Source organism: Dromiciops gliroides, chromosome 1 (genome assembly GCF_019393635.1).
Source record: "Dromiciops gliroides isolate mDroGli1 chromosome 1, mDroGli1.pri, whole genome shotgun sequence".
NCBI lineage: Eukaryota > Metazoa > Chordata > Mammalia > Microbiotheria > Microbiotheriidae > Dromiciops > Dromiciops gliroides.
This window is the reverse complement of record NC_057861.1, coordinates 351,490,891-351,512,687: the sequence shown is the minus strand read 5'-3', so window position 1 is coordinate 351,512,687 and position 21,797 is coordinate 351,490,891. Positions and strand designations below refer to the sequence as shown.

Genomic DNA, 21,797 nt, shown 5'->3' with positions numbered 1-21,797 from the left:
TGTACCTATGTACATGTGTGTGTGAGAGAGAGAGCAAAAGAAGACAAATGTAGACAGAGACAGACACAGACCATATACACAGAAAGATACGGGGACAAAAAACATGAATTAATTTATATATGGAGAGGCAGCAAGATATAATGGATGGAGAGCAGACTATCTTGATAGATTTTTGAAATGACTTTCATGTTTCAACCCTTCTGCAGCAAGATTGTGTGTCTCTATTTGTGAGTCATTTCAAATGTTTTCTTTGACTTATGACCTTTGGAAAGAGGCGGTGTGGTGGGATGGATAGAGGGATGTCTTGCACATATTGATTTTGTGACATTCATCAACAAGTATTTATGAACCTGCTATATACTATGTGCCATGATGAGTAAGTCACTTTTCTCAGTGACCCAGGCTACTCTCTAAGAATAAGTTAGAGATGCATTGCCAATATATGTCAGTAGAGACAGTTTTCAGTCAGATTTCCCCATACTGATGAAATTCCAAGTCTACCCCCACCTCTATACTCTCAATGTATGTATATGTATGTGTATATATGAATATATATATATACATATTTGTGTATATTGTTGGGGAAGACTTATATTTCATTTTTATAGAGAACTCCCTGTGAGAAAAACACCTCTGCTAATGAAGATCAGCATTGGCTTGGCAATTTACTGTCTTAAAAACTTAATCTTAATAAATTCATCTCCCATTGGGAGATTAAGTGACTAATCCAGGTTTACAGTGCTGTTACATATAAGAGACTGAACTTGAACTCATCTTCCTTTTTTCATGACTGGTCTTCTATTTACCAAGCTTTGCTGAATCTTATCTGTGCATATATATGTGTATCTCTATTTCCATCCAAAGCTTGTATGAGTTAATACTATAGGAAGGATGAGAAGCATGTGTCTTTTTTTGTTCCAAGTGTCCTAGGCTCTATACCTCTCTCCTAGAGATGGGCGTATACTATGTACTTATCATCAATTACTGCCTTCTTATTTAAAATGGGAAGAGAAATGAATTTCAAATTATATGACTGTCTTTGTCCTCAGTATACTCAAATTCTAGCCTACCAGAATCTAGTTCTTTGGAAGACACATAGCTATATTTCAGACATCAAACTTGTTCTACATATAAGTGGGAACAATTATTCCATAGTGGAATAATGGAAAAGTCCATTTTACTAAATCCCAGGAATGTAGTATGAGAGCATAATTTTAAAACAATATGAATACTTATTATTATTTTATAAATATGAAAATCAATTCAAATAACTGAGTAAAAAGAATGGGATAAATCAAATATCCAATGCATCTTTAAGCTGCATAAAGAAGGAAACAATTGTATAACCAAAAATTATTGTGTATAATCCTGGTAACGTCAACTAGCCTGAATCTTTAGGGTATATGCTAGAATCAAGTGTAGCAGCTTCTACTAATCTACTAGTGTGATTGAAAGTTAGAAAAGATCAGATGGGATGTTACATTGGGAGGAGGTTGTTGAGGTTATATATGGGACTTCTACTTATTTGCAGGAACTCATTGAAGAGATTTTCCATCTGAGACCCTCATTCTTGGATAGCATAACATTATAGCAATCTACTAGAAAAAAAAACAACTTAGTATTTCTCTCTCTCTCTCTCTCTCTCTCTCTCTCTCTCTGTTAATGCTCTAAATGGACAGTTTTCTGGTATGTTTTCGTTACAAGTAGGTATCTTGATGTATCTTCTACAAAACTGAATGATTGTGTATTAATATCTGTTCTATCATTGTGTTTACTAGTAGACTGATTTTCTTGTCTTTATTATTTTTGGATTGAGGGGAAAAAAAAAACCTCCCAACAACTTTGAAAGCACCAAGACAGATAGTTTATGACAATTTTGTAAAATGACGTCTGCTTATTAAGATTGTGTAACCATGAATTTAGAAGGCTTTCTAGCTATGGTAATCCTATAGCAAACATTTAAGTAAAGGTAGAGAATAAAGCAGATGAGATTTGATTTTTCAGAGCTTCACCATGTCAGTTGATATAATCTCAGATGTGACAGTGTGTTAACACTTGATGATCCTTCTATGGACATATGAACACTTTGTTTTGATTTAGTCAGAAAGAAGAAACATCATTGGAAAAACAAAGACTAATCCCTGAGTAGTCCTTTAAAAACATAGTTCAATCTGTTTGAGACTGAGGAGAGCCAGCCAGGAAAAGTAACTTAGTTTCTAATGAAATGCATGGAAATGGAGGTAAGGAGGCTTTGAGAGGACATACAAGGAATTCTGAGGAGAGGTGTACCAGAAGATTTACCCACAATTAAAAGAGAAGTGAAGATTCCAGTCAAGTATCAGAATTGTCAGATGTTGCATGGTGAATAACCCATACTTCAAACTATAAAGTTGTAATTCTCTTTCTTCTATCAAGTTCCTCCCTACAAACCTGAAACTTTTCTCTTTTAGCATGGAAAAAGTGTACATACCTTTATTTGTCAACTAGCTGTTATTGAATGACTACTGTAGGCCTGAACACTTAAAAAATAATAATACCTAGCATCTTGAGGTTTATAAAGAACTGTATATGTGTTATCTCATTTGACCTTCATGAAAGCTCTGTGATATAACTGTTATTTTTATCCTCATTTGCAGAAGAATATTGTATTTTTGTAGACTTCTGTACAAGTCTTACAAAACCCAGGAGATTTTTTTTTTAAGTGAGGCAATTGGGGTTAAGTGACTTGCCCAGGGTCACACGGCTAGTAAGTGTTAAGTGTCTGAGGCCGTATTTGAACTCAGGTACTCCTGACTCCAGGGCCGGTGCTCTATCCACTGCGCCATCTAGCTGCCCCAACCCAGGAGATTTTTAAAAGAATTATGGGTTTTTAAGAGTTTGATACCTTTTGAGTTGCTTAAATATTGAAATTTAGCTTTTTATTTTATTTTATGCTTTTATGAAGAAAACCTCCCAATGTATATCTAGAAATTTATCATTAAAAATAAGTCCCATGTTTTTAAAGAAAGGTATCAAGTTTCACTCTATTGGCCTCAATTCTTACTAATAAAAAGTAATATTGCTTAGTTTGTAACACTGTATTATGTCCATGTGCTCCTAGTTGTATAATGAAGGTTCATATTTGCACCAAATGCACCTGGGAGGAAGGGTTGAAAAGTATAGGCAAGGAGAACAAAGTCAGTCTTAAAGCAGGCTGAGACTTGCACTTTTGCTTGGTGGTGTCTTTCAGTTAATTTTTATCTAGATGATAAAAGACTACTCTAATTTACTTTCTTATTTAATTCCATGCATATATGGGATGTTTAATTTGTTTCATTATTGAGTTCTGTCAGAATTTTTAAAAAGCAAATTAAAAGCTCCAATAATCATTGTTTAAAAAGCTAATTAATAACATGACTGATAGGTTTATAGGCTGCAAAGACTTCAATTTTCCTTACTGGAAAATTCCTGTATTCTTCTTTCTTGAGTACTGCACCTCAATTAGAAACAAACAAACAAAAAGGAGAGCCTAATCACAAATTTATGGGGCAAATGTTTTTATTTAACATTTTGTTCTGGGTACATTCACATGGCTCTTGGAGTTCATTCGAATTAAAAAAAAATAATATCGTACTTAAAAAAAAAAGTACTTCTATCCATTTAAAATTAATGGAGGTGAGAGTTAAACTCTTCAAACTACCAGCATGTAAAATTATTTGTTTGGTTATATTTCTTAAGATACTAAACTCCCTATTCCCTTCTCTGATCCAGGCTTTTTCATTGTCTCAAAATAAGACATAAATAGAATTGATCTATTGAAAGCTTTATTGATAATATAATAATATGACAATATATTGTTTTATATTATAATTTGTTACTAATAGTTCATCGTGGGCAAAGGGATGGTACATAAATGATGCATAAACTTTTCCTGAAATCAGTCAACTAGAAAGTAAAAACGATGGAAAACCACTCAGGGAGCTAATGAGAATCATGAATTGAATTATAACAGTATGAGTAATATGGTTAGTTTAGTGGTTTGTGTCCCAGCCTATTGCATTCAAATACATAAGATAGTTTTTATTTTCAAAGTGTACTGTTAGTATCACATATCTGAATTTGTCAGGTAACATTTTTGATTTGAGATAATTGGGTAATTTAATCATAAACCACTCTCCAGAGAAGGTTTAAAATTGCATTTTTTCTTCTTGTAGCTAGAATAAGTATCTATCCTCAGTTCTGTAAAATCTCATCTCTGTACCTCTCAAATTAGAGGAGAAATCTGGGGAAGTGTAGAACTTTGTAGCTCTCTGACTACTTGGGGACAAAGAAACTGACCTAATTCCTTAACTTACTATTGCCTAGGCTTTTTCTTCTATGAAAACTGGTGATGTGCATTATTACTGCCTATTTATATCTTAGTGTGCTATGAAGATCAATGAAAACATTTAAGTACTTTTATCTCTTCAAAAGAGCAGCATTATTTGATAGTAGACTGGACCTCAACGAGTTGTGCAGGTTAGAATCCTCAGTTGGATTTGATCCAATGGAATTATTTTCTCATGCTGGGAAAGGTCCTTGGCCTCTCTAGTGTACCTCACATATATTGTTTTTCCTCTTCTCTGCTTCTCACAATTGAAAGATAAAGTGGTTGCCTCTTTTGTATTCCTCTAGAGACCTGCCTCTTTCAGAAAGACCATAGATCTTACTTTAGTTTGTGTGAGTGACCCAACATCTGGGAATATCAATTTTTTATTCCTGTTAGACAGATTTCTTTCTTTTTGTAACCTTTAACTTCAATGGGTCATAGACCTAAACTATGATGGATCAAATTGTCTAATGGGGTTTCAGTTCTCTCTTGTTGCAAGATAGGTTAGAAATTCCCAAAGTAAAATGTTACCTGGTATTTAGGCATGACTTGAATATAGTAAGGTATAGAAGACTATAGTTTAAATTGTAATGACCACAATAAATACATTAGATGTCCACAGTGACACTGAACTGTATTGGACAATTTGATCAGTTTAAATATGCATTGCCTAGTGCTTTTGTTTTATAGACATTTTTTTGAGGGGCAGGGCAATGAGGGTGAAGTGACTTGTCCAGGGTCACACAGCTAGTGTCAAGTGTCTGAGGCCAGATTTCAACTCGGGTCCTCCAGAATATAGGGCCAATACTTTGCCTAATGCTTTTGGAATTTATAATTTGATATCCATAAGGCATTAAAATAATTTGGAGATACATATGAAAAAAATGGATATATACATTAATACTTCTTTTTTGCTATACCTGTGATTTTTTTTTTTGGTGAGGCAATTGGGGTTAAGTGACTTGCCCAGGGTCACACAGCTAGTAAGTGTCAAGTGTCTGAGCTCGGATTTGAACTCAGGTCCTCCTGAATCCAGGGCCAGTGCTCTATCCACTGCCCCACCTAGCTGCCCCTATACCTGTGATTTTATCAATGCATGGATCTACTGTGCATTTTGGTAATTCCTCTGTGCTTTATAGTCTCCAGACCACAGAGAGCTACCTGGGAACACCAAACAAATGAGTGACTTGTACATGGTTACACAGCTAGTATTGGTCAGAGTCAGAGCTTGAACCCAGGTCTTCTTTGTATCATGTGACATTTAAGAATAAAATACTTATTGATAATTTTGGGAATCAGTATGGTGGAAGAGAGTAGCTCTTGGTATAGAAGACAGGACACTTAGCCTTTAGCCCCAGCACTACCACTTTATATCTATGTGAAGTTGGGTGTTTGAGGATTAAAGTAGCAAACATTTATTAAGTACCTTTGCTGTTCAGTGTACTATGATGGAGCTAGGAGAAAATACGAGGATTAGATAAGACATAGTCCCTTTCTCTGTGTAGTTTAAGACCTAACAGAGAGACAAAATATTATTTAAAAATAATTTTTACAAGTTCAGAGTAAATAAGTAAGAGAGGTACAAAGTGTTATATAAAATTCCACTGGAGAAAGGCTTTTATGAATTTGGAAGATCAGGGAAAATGACTGAGATCTGGGTAAATGGAAATTTTTCTGGAAAAAATAATAGGTAAGTTATAAAGAGGTAGACTTTGGGTGGGTGGAGATTAAATAGAATACACTTAGTTTCAGACATTTTGAAAAATACCCTATAGGGAAGTGGAATTACATTATGGAATTCAAGGAAGTGTCCAAGTGTGGAGATAAGGAATTAGGGGTCATCTAGGAAATGATAGTTGAAACAGTGGGAATTAATGGGAATGCCAAAGGAGAAATTTTAGAATGAAGAGGGCTAAAACCAGAACTTTAGTGAGTATTTAGCTTCATGAATTCAGAAAGCAGATAAGGGTTTATAGACTGAGAAGGACTACTTATGAAAATAACCCTAAAAGTGGTTTAGAAGGAGCATTAGGAGAGTATAGTATCTCAGAAAGAAATGATCAACAGTTACAGGTATTACATTGAGTAAATGGAGAAGAAAAGACTGAAAGAAGCCATTGACTTTTCTCTTTTCTTTTCTTTTCTTTTCTTTTTTTTTTTTAAGTGAGGCAATTGGGGTTAAGTGACTTGCCCAGGGTCACACAGCTAGTACGTGTCAAGTGTCTGAGGCCGGATTTGAACTCAGGTACTCCGGAATCCAGGACTGGTGCTTTATCCACTGCACCACCTAGCCACCCCTGAAAGCCATTGACTTTTAAGAGAACAGTTTCACTATAATGTAAGGGCAAAAGACAGATCAGAGTTGAAAAGAAAGGGTAGTGAGAAAGGGGAAGTTTGGAATATAAACAACTTTTAAAAGATGTTTAGAATGAATGAGAAAAAGAATAGAACTGAATGAGGCTTCCTGGTGTCGTGGAGGGAACATTGACTTTGGAGTTACAGGAAATGGGTTCAGGCTCTGGTTTTGTGATTTACTGTACATGTGACCTTGGACAAGTCATTCAACCTCTATGGACTTCAGTTTCATTATGCTAAAAATAAAGGAACTGGATTAGATGACCCATGAAGCTTTTTCTAGGTCAGTGTCAAGGGATGCCTTTTTAATATTAAATTAGCTGGGGGCAGCTAGGTGGGGCAGTGCATATATCATTGGCCCTGGATTCAGGAGGACCTGAGTTTAAATTCGATCTCAGATACTTGACACTTACTAGCTGCGTGACCCTGGGCAAGTCACTTAACCCTCATTGCCCTGCAAATATATCTATCTATATATATACATATACACACATATGTATATGTATGTATGTATGTATATATGTAAAATTAGCCTTCAGCATAGATTCATGTTTATAGGGAGATACCAGCAGGAGAGAACTGAAGATTCAGAAGAGAGAGGGAATGACTGACAAACAAGGATTCTGAAGGAGGCAGAAATCAATGGGAACAAGGCAAAGGGTAGAGAGATTAGTCCAACTTCCAAGTGAGTTAGTATGTTGCTTCAGTTCAGTTGGAATGATAAGGACTCTCTTTTGTCTGCTTCTATTTCCAGAAATCAAGAGTGTAGAGAGTGGTTCTGGCACTTGTCTCAGCTGTCATATAGGTCACCAGAGCTACAGGTTAACTACTCCTGCTCTAGCATGCATAATAATGTTCTTTGTTTCTCTATAGGTGCTAGTCAGTGGGTCACTTTCAAAGGAAAGCAGTCTTCCCCAGAGTATTGGTCTCTGTGGTATGCCTGCATTCTTCCCTGAGGAATTGGTTCATTCTTTGCCTTTTGTATAAATGTTTGCGTTGGAAATCTTGCCTCCTACATACTGCCTGGCTGAATAAAAATAAACTCTTGAGTTTTTTACATTTTGAACATATCATGAATCTTCTATGTACTGGTATAGAAGCCTCAGAGTCTCTTATAACAAATCTAGTTTCATGTAACCTCACTATACTCTCATAAATTGATTAGTCTACTGAATACAATGTCAAATGGAATCCCTCTTGAGTATGATAATGGAACTTCATTGTAGTCAACATAATGCTTTCTGTTTCTGAAGGAAGAAGCTTTCACAGTAATGACCCTTGCCCAATTATATCCCACCTCATCCTTCTTATAATGTTATTAATACCTTCTCAGAAAGTAATAACTTTCTCAGTCTATTTTCTTTTCTTTTTTTTTTTCAGTGAGGCAATTGGGGTTAAGTGACTTGCCCAGGGTCACACAGCTAGTAAGTGTTAAGTGTCTGAGGCCGGATTTGAACTCAGGTACTCCTGACTCCAGGGCCGGTGCTCTATCCACTGTGCCACCTAGCTGCCCCTCAGGCTATTCTCTAATCTGTAGTAATACCTGTTTCTAACCCATTTGGAGAAGTGGCCATGAGCAAGCCAACCTTTTCTGTGCCACAGAAGATTCTCTAAGACTACATGCTATAGAACAAGTACATAAGTGGAGGGAATTGCCTCACCCTGCATTCTATTCATCAATGGAATTGCAGGCCTGTCTAAAAAAATATTTATAGTGTCCTTAGTACATAGTAGGCCCTTAATAAATACTTGTTGATTTGACTTGATTTATATGGATAGCACTTTGCATTAACCAAAATACAAAAAGAATTCAAGGCATTATTAATAAATGCTTGTTGATTGATACTTCTCATGCATTTATTTTCTCATATGTGCTGCATTTGCCTGTATATATGTCCAATCAGGCTGACTACCTTGTAGGTTTCTTGAAGACAGAAATCCTCTCTTCCTTATACTTGCACATCCCTCAGAATTTGGCACAATATCTTGTACATGTCATTGTTCAGGCTTTTAACAAACTCTGTCTGACTCTTTGAGACCCCATTTGGTATTTTCTTGTCATTTCTTTTGCTAGCTCATTTAACAAAGGCGTAAAGTGAGGCAAACAGTGTTAAGTGACTTAGCCAGCATCACATAGCTAGTAAGTGTCTGAGGCCTCATTTGAACTCAGGTCTTCCTGACTCCTGGCCCAGTGCTCTATCTACTATGCCACCTAGTAGGCATTTAATCATTGGTGCATGGATGTGATCATATGTTGTGCACTAGGGATACAATGACATGCCTGTCCAAGCCCTTGAAGACATAATTAGGAGGACAAAGACATTCAAAAAGAAGAATAATATAAGGTGTGCATTGGCAGAGTGTTAACTGAGTATGATCAGGCAGTAAATACTACAACATCTGAGAGGAAAGTAAGGGCATTGAGAACTGATACTTGGGAAGGCTGAGTAAAGGAAAAAGGACTTGGACTGAAGCAAGCAAGGTTAAGTGGCTTGATCAGAGTCACATAGTTTTATGCCACTGTTTGTATTTAGAATAATGTACAGTATTTGGGAAACAATGCTATCAGCTGATATACATGGTCCTTCTAGTGTTAAAAACTCCTCATCTATAAGATCTCATAAGGAGGGAAAAGTTGCAATCAGCACCGCTGTAGGGACTTCCCAGATAGATGAAGTCATGAGTCCATTGACATAACTTGGTGATCTATGTAAAGATTCTTATCTATTCAATTTATTTTGCACAATCAGTTTTTCATCCAAGGATCATTTTCCTCTCCTATTACCCAGGATCTTCCTAATTTCTCTCCTCTTTCATTATCTTGCTGGTTATATATTCCTGGAGTGCCCAAAATTTTACTGATAGTATAAATACGATGAAAATAAAAGCTATCTATTGCTAAACCAGGAATTAAAAAAAAAACCCTATATAGTCTACTTCAAAGTCATCTATAAATTATTATAAATATATTATCTGGCATCTCCTCTGTGACATAAGTTGTCTTCCCTAGTAACATGGTATAATAGAAAGTCAGCAGTCCTGGATGGAAATCTGCCTCTCCTATTCACTAGCTATATGACCCTATGTAAAAAACAAAACAAAACAAAACAAAAACCCCTTGATTATCATGAGTCTTCGTTTCCTTGTATATAACATGAGGATGATATAGGGTTTGTACTATTTATTTCCCAGGGGTATTGTGAAGAAAGTTCTTTGTAGATAACACTGCATATGTGAATTATTATTATTATTATTATTATCATCATCATAATTATTATTTCTATCTGCACATATGATTTCATCAGTGTAGAGAACTTATGGTGAGGAAATTTCCTCTTCCAATGCATATTAGCAGCTTGTCAGTAATTTATAATCATAGAGCATTTCTATAGAGTCATTACTATTCACAGTGGAGAAGTGAGGGTGGGTTTGGTTTTTTTTTTCCATTTTCACACAGTTGACCTAGAACAAACATACCAAATGATCCTGTCCTCCTGTAATCAAAGTCTATTACAACAAGGTTTATTATGGCAGAGATTTAACTATGGAATTGCCATTACATGGCTGATATATCATGATAGGCAGCTGCAAGCTGCCCAACCTTGTATAAGCTTCTTAAACCTACCGAGCCTTGGCTTCCTCTTCTGTAAAATGATGATAAACTCTACTACTTCCCTCAGAGGTTTGTTGCGAGGAAAACATTTTATAAATCTTAAAAAATGCTCAAAAATATGTTGCTTTTACTCATTGTGTAGCATTTGGGCTTGATTGATTTTCCTGTCTTCCAACACTGAAATCTAAACTTCCATGGGGCAAAGAAAAGAAATGAATGAATGAGTGAATGAATGAATTAATGAAATAATGATGCCATCAAATAGTATGGTATTCATCAGCTTCAGGCAGCAAGAGGGCCTCATGCCAAATTAAGTGCATAAAAGCAGTTTATATTAGAGCTGGTACAGTTTTGGGACTTCTTAGGCCTTTCCCTATCCCCCTTGATGCTAGTATTGCTTTCCTCTGAGATTGTCTCCAATTGTTTATGCTGTATATATCCCAATTGTCTGTAGTTGTTTGCATGTTTCTCTCTTGTTGAAATGTGAGTTAGCTTTGTAAGACTGACTATTTAGAAGATAGAAAATGGTGGAGCTTCAACAATTATTTAATCCAGAGGTTCCAAGTTGAATAATGACTAATTATGGCAAGAGGAGCTAATCGTTTAGAACAAAGACTAACTCTCCGTAGAGCAGGAGTATAGAGTATTTGACAAGCTTTAAAAGTATGTACCTACTTTCAATATAAGACCTCAGTTTCCTTTTACATATTCTCTATATAGCACAGATTTAGCCATCAATTACTGAGAAATATGAGTGGTACATCAATTGTTTTTCTTGCAGCATGTATGGCAAGGAAAGCAAAGCTCAAATTGGTACATTTTTAGCAATAGGATAAGATATGTCCTGCCCTTGCTGATTGGATAGGTTTTATTTTATGCATCACTTAGAAATAAAAGTTGTAATTGTCTTTGTTTGTTTCTATATTTTGCAGAAATTACCTCTTCAGGTTGCAGCTTGAGGATTTGTCACTGATCCAGGTAGGGGAACATATTTTTTATCTCCTGCCTTGTCTACTTCAATTAACTCACTTGTTTGATGTGATGGAAACAGATGTATAAAAGCCATCAATCAGGGGATAGAGAGGTTTCAAAACCACAGTGGGCTTGGCAGCTGTTTCCCTTCTCTTAGCTGCCCCTCATAATGTAAGTCACAGCACCTGTTTTAAATCTAGATTAGCTTTTGACCTATGCCAGGCAGATCTGTCACTGCCTTGCTTGTACAACTCTGATTTATCCTTGTTGTCATTAATGAAAGGTAAAGGTAAATAGTAGCCAACAGATTTCTGGGAGGTTGGGGCTTTCTGTTTTCACTTTAGAATTTTTTTCTTGTTAGGAAACATCTTGTCAGGGTTTTATTTCAAAAGCTCTTCTATGTACTTAAAAAGACATAATTGCTTTCCTTTTGTAAAGATCATTAAAGAAGTATTCCATATTTGTAAAAGAATAGTAGAGAAAAAAAGAAGGTTGCATATCTCAGTGTGTACATACAGCTCAATAACTGCTTCTTCTGAATTGTTGCATGTAGTTATTAAAGTTTGCAACCCTGGTACTAAGGCTTTGAAAAATAATTAGAAAGAAGCTCATTTCCTCATTTTTTCTTAAAGAAATATGAGCCTGTTAAGTAGAGGATTTGCACAAGCTCCATCATTTATTCACATGAATTTTAAAATTGATCCCAACTATAAAACATGGTACCTTGGACAATATGCACAAGCAGTAACTAGGTGGCCATTTCTTTTCTTTTCTTTCTTTTCTTTTTTTCTTTTCTTTTCTCTCTTCTTTTCTTTTCTCTCTTCTCTTCTCTTCTCTTCTCTTCTCTTCTCTTCTCTTCTCTTCTCTTCTCTTCTCTTTTCACATATGGAGCTGAATGAAAGGATCTTTTTGATCAAACTTCAAACTCTAATATCATTGTAAGCTCTGCTAATTTTTTTAACTGCAGAAAAAGCAAGTCAGAAACAACATAAAATAATCAACAAAGCCAACTGTCATAATATTCTCAATGCTATGTGAAAATTAATTTCATAGTCTTTGTAATTTGGTTTACAACTTGATCTTTGAACTGACTGTGGTATGAATTTTTTAAACCTATGTGTAAAGTTGTGAAAACATTGTTAAACAGAATGACTCCTACACTAATTTTAAATAGACTTTTAGGTGTAAGGTAACTGTGCCATATTTGGCCAAATAATTTTTCACCAATACTATAGGGTATGAGCAAATAGCTGAAACACCAGAGGTTCTACTTTTATGAACATGGGGACCAATGTTTGGTTGTCCAATAAATATTTTAATATTTCTATTTTGGAGAAATTGTATATCACATTTTTTAAAACTGGGAAGTTACCCACTATAGTATACCTAGTGGCAGGCATAATTGCAGGCATTCCCCAGTCCATTTCATTGCAATAGGAAATTTTCCATGATGAAACTGCCTATCCATCCAGTTCTACAACTGTTCAGCAGTGTATTATCTTAGAAAGTTGTCTGAGGAATGGCTAAACAAGTTGTAGTATATGATTGTAATAGAATATTATTATCCTAAAAGAAATTATGAGCAAGATGATCCAAAAAAACCAGGGGAGATTTATATGAACTGATTCAAAGTGACATGAGTAGAACCAGGAGAACATTGTACACAGTAACAGCAATATTGTAGGATTATCAGCTGTGAATGACTTAAGTATTCTGAGCAATACAATGATCCAAGACTATTCTGAAGGACTTATGATAAAAAATTATCTGCACCTACAGAGAAAGAACTGAATGACTGAATGTATATTGAGGCATACTTTTGAAAAACTTTCTTTATTTTTCTTGTTATGTTTTATGCATGTGTGTTTTCTCTTGCAACATGGCTAATAGGGAAATATGTTTTGCATAATTTCGTATGTATAATATATATCAAATTGCTTGCCTTTTCAAGGAGGGAAAAGGAACAAATAGAACTTGGACCTCAAATTTTTTTTAAAATGCATGTTAAAACATTTTGCTTACATGTAATTGAGAAATGTTTCATGAAATAATTAAAAATATACTGGGAAGAAAAAAGACAAAAGAAACTTGTGTGGGCCACTTAGATATTTAATGACCTGTCAAGGCTCCATAGACAGTATATTCTATGAAGAAAATAAATAGCACCCTGAGTCTTAGGCTTTTAAAAGTAATCTGACAAAGAAATCATAACATCATACTTCTGTTGACACAAATAACTTCTATAGCCCTAGTTCATTTTTTTCTCTTTGTAGATTAATATTTGGTATAGGATACTGATAAGATTGCTGATAAAATCTTCATGTAATAGGCTTCTCTTTTAAATGTGTTACAGAACAGAAAGTTGTGAAATTTCACTAATATTTTATTTTCTGTAAGAAAGGAAGTATCACAAATAAAATCTTGAGAGACAAAGTTTTCAGGTATAAATAATCAACTTATTAACTAGACTAGCCAAAAATCAATAAATTGATAGTAAACAGTTTCTCTCAGTAACTAAAGATGCCAAGGGAGAGTCTATACCAATAAAAATCCAGGTTTGTTTTCCTGACAGCAAATTACTAGCAACTCACATGACAAGTGAAAAGCAACCCCTGTTTGGTGGGTATTAGATGAGGAGATGGGCTAAGAGCTCTAAACTTCTGAAGACTCATTGCTGGTGGTAGAGGTCAGTTGAGAAATGAAGCTTGGTCATGAGTTTTGAGACCCCTTTAGTAATTTGGACAGCCTATAAGTTTCTCTCTGGTTTTATTTCTCCTTCATGAGCAAGCCCACCATAACCTCTAATGAAGGGATCAAGGACACAAACTCATCTCTCTTGGGGATAGATCTGACTCAAGCTGTGACCTTTTGATAAGATAAATAGAACTTGGGTTACCACTTGGGTGGGGCCCAGCCCAATGTACAGTTAATAAATGGATGCCTTGAGAAGACATTTAATTGGATGACATTCCTTAGCCAAAATTGGCTAAGTATAGCTAGTATAAGAGAAAGGAATATTACAAATGAATATTAATAATCAAATAATATAGAATTAAAATCAATTTTCCCCAGAAGAGTGAATTAATTTAGTAATACACAAATGGTTGTTTTTATAGTAATACACTATTACTAGAACTCTGTATCATTACCACATTTTTAATAGAATTCATTTCTAGTCTTTGCATCACCTTAGCATCTTAGAATGTTTTATTTTTCAGGGCAATGAGGGTTAAGTCACTTGCACAGGATCACAGAGCATCATAGAATCTTTTTTTTTGTAAGAAACATTTATTTTATTTTTTCCAGTTACATGCAAAGGTAGCCTTCAACATTCATTTTCACAAGATTTAGAGATCCAAATTTTTCTCCCTACCTTTCCCTTCTCCCTCCTCCACAAAACAACAACCAATCTGATATAGGTGTTTATATATATACATATATATATACATATATATATATATATACACACACATATATACATATATATTTATATATATACACACATACATGTATATGTATGTATATGTATATGTGCATATATGTGTATATATATATACACACACACAAACACACACAAACAATCCATAAGTGCTCTTTTCTTTTTTTGTCTGTGTTTTAATTAATATCAGCTTTCTCTGGGAGTAGGTAGTATGCTTCGTCATTAGTCCTTCTGGATTGTCTTGGATCATTGTATTACTGAGAGTAGTTAAGCCATTCATAATTGCTCATCAAACAGTACTGCTATCACTGTGCACAATGTCTTCCCAGTTCTGCTCACTTCACTATACATCAGTTCATATGAGTCTTTCCAGGTTTTTCTGAAATCATCCTGCTTGTCATTTCTTATAACACAATAATATTCCATTACAATCATATTCCACAGCTTCTTCTTTCACTTCCTAATTCATGGACATTCTTTTGATTTCCAATTCTTAGCCACCACAAAGAGTTGCTATAAATATTTATTTGTACAATTTCCCCCCTTTTCTCTTTTTCACAATTACTTTTGTTAACTGTTTCCCTCCATCCTATTCTTTTCCCCATGATATTTACTCTATTATCTATCTTCTTTCACCCTATACCTCTTCAAAAGGGATTTGTTTCTGACTGTCCCCTCCCCCAATCTGCCCTCCAAACTTTTGCCCTTCCCTCTTCATCCCCTTCCCATCCTATTTTCCTGCAGGGATAGATAGATTACTCTACATAATTGAGTGTGTATGTTATTCCCTCCTTGAGCCAATTCTGATGAGTTTAAGGTCTTTGAGCCTATTATGATTAATGTAAAGTTAATTTGCTACTGTGCTCCTCCCCCATCTCTTCCCTCACTCCATAAGCCCTTTCCTATTTCTTTCATGTGGGATTTCACCCCATGCTACCTCTACCCTTCACCAGCTTCCCCATTGCATTCCTCTCATCCCTCAATTTTACCCTAAAGATGTCATCATGGGGCAGCTAGGTGATTCAGTGGACAAAGCATCTGCCTTGGACCCAGGAGGACCCCATCCCAATCCAGCTTCAGACACAAGACACTCACCCACTGCATGATTCCAGGCATGTCACCCAACTCCAACTTTTTATGGTTCTCTAGGTTCTTGCATTTGAAATTCAGTTCAGGTCTTTTCATCACAAATGCCTGAAAGTCCTCTTTTTCATTGAAGTCCCATTTTCCCCCCTGAAATATTATATTAAGTTTGGCTGGATACATGATTCTTGGTGGTAATCCCAATTCCTTTGCCCTCTGAAATATCATATTCCATGCCCTCTGATCCTTTAATGTAGAAGCTGCTAGATCTTGTGCTATCCAGACTGGGGCTCCTCAGTATTTGAATTCTTTCTTTTTGGTACCTTGCAATATTTTCTCCTTGACCTGAAAGCTCTGGAATTTGGCTATACTATTCCTAGAAATTTTCCTTTTGGGATCTCTTTCAGGAGGTGATCCATGGATTCTTTCCATTTCTATTTTACCTTCTGCTTCTAGAATATCAGGGCAATTTTCCCTGACAGTTTCTTGGAAGATGATGTCTAAGCTCTTTCCTTGATCATGGTTTTCAGGTAGACCAATAATTTTCAAATTACCTTTCCTGGATCTATTTTCCAGGTCAGCAGTTTTTCCAAGAAGATATTTCACATTTCCCTCTCTTATTTTCATTCATTTACATTTGATTTATTGTGTCTTGGTTTCTCATAAAGTCACTAGCTTCCATTTGTTCAATCCTAATTCTTAGGCAATTCTTTTCTTTCTTTCTTTCTTTTTTTTTTTAATGAGGCAATTGGGGTTAAGTGACTTGCCCAGGGTCACACAGCTAGTAAGTATTAAGTGTCTGAGGCCGGATTTGAACTCAGGTACTCCTGACTCCAGGGCTGGTGCTCTATCCACTGTGCCACCTAGCTGCCCCTGGCAATTATTTTCTTCAGAGAGATTTTGTATTTCCTTTTCCATTTGGCTTTTCAAGCTGTTGACTTTTTTCTCATGTCTTTCCTGCATCACCCTCATATCTCTTTCCATTTATCCTCTACCTCTCTAACTTTATCTTCAAAGTCCTTTTTGAGCACCTCTATGGCCTGAGACAAATTCGTATTTTTCTTGGAAGCTTTATATATAGGAGCTCTGATGTTGCTCTCCTCTTCTGAGGGTGCTCCTTAATATTCCTTGTCACTAAAGGAAATTTCTATGGTCCTCACCTTTCTCTGTCTTCTCATCTTGTCTTTCTTTTTCTTGACTTTTAGTTCCTTAACGTGGGGCACTGTTTCCGGGCTGCACTGTCCCAAGCTTCAGGGGGTCCCAGGTGTTATGATTTAAGGAAAGGCAGGTTCTTCAGTTACCTGGCCTATTCCCTGGTCCATCTATAACCCCAGGCCAACTTGCTGATTAATCAGACAGCAAATCTTTGTGTGCTGTGGTTGTGAGCTCTGACAACCCTGTGCCCTTTCCCCACTTGGGCCACTGTTACTCAAGCCTACCACCTGGTTCCCAGCATGCGTGAAAAACCCAAATTACACCTCAGCACCAGCAGAAAACCCTGTAATGTCCCTCCTGCCAAGGGCTCAGCCCTCTCACCAAACCATGAGCCTAGTTCCAGACGACACTGGCACTGCAACTGATTCAGAGGCTCTGGGGGTCTCTTTCTCTGGTGAGGCCTTCCTGGGACTCAATCTGTGTCAGGGTGACTGTGGGGTTGGGCTCCACTCCTGTATCAGCACAACAGCTCCTTCCTTCAGAGTTTCTAAGCCTTCATTGGTTGGGAAATGATCTTAGCACATTCTTCTGTGGATTTTGCTGTTCCAGGAATTATCATATGGCATTATTTGGAGGTTTTTTTGAGCAATCATGTTGTGAGTTTCAAGAGCTCACTCCATCATAGAATCTTTTTTTTTTTTTTTTTTTGTGAGGCAATTGGGGTTAAGTGATTTACCCTGGGTCATACAGCCAGTAAGTGTCAAGTGTCCGAGGTAGGATTTGAACTCAGGTCCTCCTGACTCCAGGGCCAGTGCTCTATCCACTGGACCATCTAGCTACCCCCATCATAGAATCTTAAAGGGACCTCTAAGGCCAACTAATCCTGTTTATGCTTAAACAAGAATACCCTTTATAGCATCCTTTCAAAATGATTATGTTGCCTTTGCTTGATAATTTATAGTTAGGGAGAACCCACTACTTCCTGAGGCAGCCAGTTCCACTTATGAAGAACTCTACTTATGAAGAAATCTCTCTTTTTAAATATCAAGCCTAGATATACCCCTCTACATAATCTACCCATTAGCCCTGATTATGTCCATTGGGGATAAGCAGAGCAAATTAAATGGCTCTTCCATGTGAAAACAAAAGATGATTATTTTGTCCTTCCTTGTCTCTAGGTTAACTATGCCTAATTCTTTGCATGAGTCTTTATATGGGATAATCAGGGGCATTTTATCATCTTAGTTGGCTTCCTCTATGTGTTCTTTAGTTTGTCAAAGTAATTCATAAAGTATCACATTCAGAATTGAACAAAATACCACAGATGTGGACTACCCAGAGCATGATAGAATAGGATTATTATTTCATTATTCAGAATACTCTGTTTCTTATGATTACATTGAATTCTTTGTCATATATACAGAAACACATACCACCATCTCAAAATGTATAAAATGATGCCAGTTGCTATGTACTCCAAATATTACCTTGATTAATACTCATTTCTTAGTCTTCCCTCTATCTGTGAGATTACAAAAATATTATTTGTACTAATAAAGGAAATTAGGAAAGGTTGGACAGGTTGATCATCAAATTTGAGAGAAATAGAACTGGATTTGACTTTGGGAAATATACTTTATGCTAGAATTAGCACTGGGATTTATGAGTGTTTATGAGTTTCAAATTTCCTGTGTGCCTCAAACCAAATTCTCCTTCAGAGTTAAATAAGATTTACATATTAATTTCTATTCTAATTGTGAATCCCTTTTTCATAGCAAATCTTATTTCAACTTTATAGAATTTTTTTGAGGTTAAAAACCTGAGAACCATAGATTTTTAGGGCTCAAGAAAACCTTACAGGATAATTTGCTCCAAAGATCTCAAAACTAAAGTTCCTCAACTCATGTAATTCAACCTTATGTTTAAAGCTGAAATGTCATAAGAGCAGATCTTTATGATAAGGAAAGAAGATTTGGATAGTTGTAGAGTACCAATATTTTTCAAATTTAAGACTCTAGATTTGGCCTCTCATTTCACAAATGAAAAAAACTGAGCTTTATAGAAGTAAAAATGATTCACTGAAGGCCACATAACTAATTAGTATGAAATTAACAAAATCCAGATTCCCTGATTTCAATAGTAGTTACCTAATTTTGTCAGGGAAATTAAGAGCCAAAGAATAAATCTCAAGAAAAATCATCCCAATGTAAGCTGGTTTTGAGTTAATCTGAGAGTTTCTACTTTTACTTACAGACTTGTTATCTTTGTCATAAGACTCAAGCAGTACAAATAACTCATGCCAGGAAAGAGAGAATTGCAATAAGCATTTTTTTTAAAGGGATATACCGGGGGGCAGCTAGATGGCGCAGTGGTTAAAGCACCGGCCCTGGATTCAGGAGTACCTGAGTTCAAATCCGGCCTCAGACACTTAACACTTACTAGCTGTATGACCCTGGGCAAGTCACTTAACCCCCATTGTCCTGCAAAAAAAAAAAAAATCTAAAAAAAAAAAAAGGGGATATACCAAAAAAATTTTGGCACTTTAATTAGATTCATCATAACAATTATTTTCTTTTTTACAATTTTATTTATAGTTTTTCATTCCAGTCTCTATCCCTCCTTCTCTGACTCTCCTTCCCCCTTCTCAAAGTGGCAAACTGTCTGATATGGGTTATACATGTTTGATTTTGCAAAACATTACCATATTTGTCACTTTTTACTAGCAAATTAAATTATAAAAAATGTAAGAATGTGAAAAATAGCATGCTTTGGTCTGTTCCATTAATACTAGTTCTTTCTTTGGAAGTGGATAGATAGTATATTTCATCAATAGTCCTTTGGGATTGCCTTGGATCATTGTATTGTTGAGAATAGTCAAGACATTCACAGTTCTTCATCAAAGAATATTACTGTCTCTGTGTTTAATTCATGAATTAATTAAAGCAATAACATTAACTATTTAATATGTTCAAATGCATCATTTCATACAGGTCTTTACAAGCTTTTCTAAAGTCATCCTGCTTGTCATTTCTTATTGTACAATAATATTCCATCATCATCATATACCACAATTTGTTTAGCCATTCCCCAATTGATGGGTATTCCTTTGATTTTCAATTCTTAGCCACCACAAAAAGAGCTGCTATAAATATTTTGTACAAATAGGTCTTTCTCTCTTTATTGGGATGTCTTTGGGAGAGAACAATTATTTTCAAAGATACATTTACTTACACCCAACTATGAGATAGCACTTTTTCCAAGGATACTATCATATCTTACCTCATTAGTGTGGTATGTAAAGTAGAAGTCAGTCAAATAGGGATTTGATTAGGAAAGACTCTTCAGTCTCTCTTGTTCCCACCCCCCTCCCCAGGGCAATGCGGGTTAAGTGACTTGCCCAGGGTCACACAGCTAGTAAGTGTCAAGTGTCTGAGCCTGGATTTGAACTCAGGTCCTCCTGAATCCAGGGCCAATGTTTTATCGACTGCGCCACCTAGCTCCACCTCTTCAGTCTCTCTCTCTCTCTCTCTCTCTCTCTCTCTCTCTCTCTCTCTCTCTCTCTCTCTCTCACCCTCTTTTTTTTTACAGGGCAATGAGGGTTAAGTGACTTGCCCAGGGTCACACAGCTAGTGTCAAGTTTCTGAGGTGGGATTTGAATTCAGGTCCTTTTGAATCTAGGGCTGATACTTTATCCACTGTGCCACCTAGCTGCCCCTCTTTAGTCTCTCTGTCTCTCTCTCTCTGTCTCTCTTTTTTGCAGGGGAATGAGGGTTAAGTGACTTGCCCAGGGTCACACAGCTAGTGTCAAGTGTCTGAGGCTGGATTTGAACTCAGGTCCTCCTGAATCCAGGGCTGCTGCTTTATCCACCGTGCCACCTAGCTGCCCCCTCTTCAGTCTTTCTTAAAAAAAAATAAAACAAAAAACAGTATGACTTCATGAATGAATTAAAAATAACATTAAGTACTGAATATGTTCAAAGTGATAGGAATATAAATAGAAAAAGGGAAACCTTTCCTGCTTTCAAGGAGTCCACACTGTAATTGGAGGAGGCAATCCATAAAAGAAATTCCAGCCACAGGGCAGATAGAAAATCTGAGGGTCCTTAAGGAGCAATGCAGGATGGATGTCAAGGTCCTTGAATCCTCCTGATCATCAGTAGGTTTAATAACAGTGTGAGGGATCTTCAGGTTTTTGAGGCAGGACAGATGGTTAGACCTGATGGCCTTTCATCTCTGTGCAAGAAATATAGTTGGTGACTCTTTTCTCATCAAAGCCCAATAAACACCTGGGATTGCTTCTGAGGTCCCTGGCAGGGGATGGAGCAACAGACTAAGAAATGGAAGGGAAAGACCTTCTGGTGGGTCTTTCCATTGTTCATCCATCCATGTTTTTGTTTAAAATGGATTCCCTAAATTATCAGAAATTCTTATTTCCAAGCAAGTGAAAAATGAATTCAAATAATTTCTAAAGAAATCAGTTATCCAAAATGCTCATCTTAAATGGTTTTGGTTAAGTTCATAAGAAGAAGAAGAAGAAAAAGAAAAACAAATATCTACTTTAGGATTATACATTTCATTTCTTCTTTCTGTTACAATAATCATTAAAATTAATTATTATTGAATAAAACAAACCATCTGAGTAAAACAACTAAATATTCAAATAATGTCTTGTCCTTTTCTAAGCTGGATTTTTATTGCCCCTCCAAGAAGAGGCAGTTTTGTATTTCACTGTATTTACACCATTATTTTATTCTACATAATGTATTCTGATACATTGAGGGGAAAAGTCGTATTGAGATGTATAGCAACAGAATTTTAAATTCTGTACTTCA

At 36.0% G+C, this 21,797-nt stretch overlaps 1 protein-coding gene across 3 annotated transcripts in view; it reads left to right on the top strand.

The window, feature by feature from the left end:
- SEMA5A (semaphorin 5A) overlaps positions 1–21,797 on the top strand; it is a 664,838-nt gene that overhangs the window by 253,945 nt on the left and 389,096 nt on the right. For all 3 annotated transcript variants that reach the window (XM_043978814.1, XM_043978812.1, XM_043978813.1), the window contains one exon: positions 11,249–11,294. In XM_043978814.1, the coding sequence (XP_043834749.1) occupies positions 11,249–11,294 (46 nt within the window). The remainder of the gene's footprint in view (positions 1–11,248; positions 11,295–21,797) is intronic.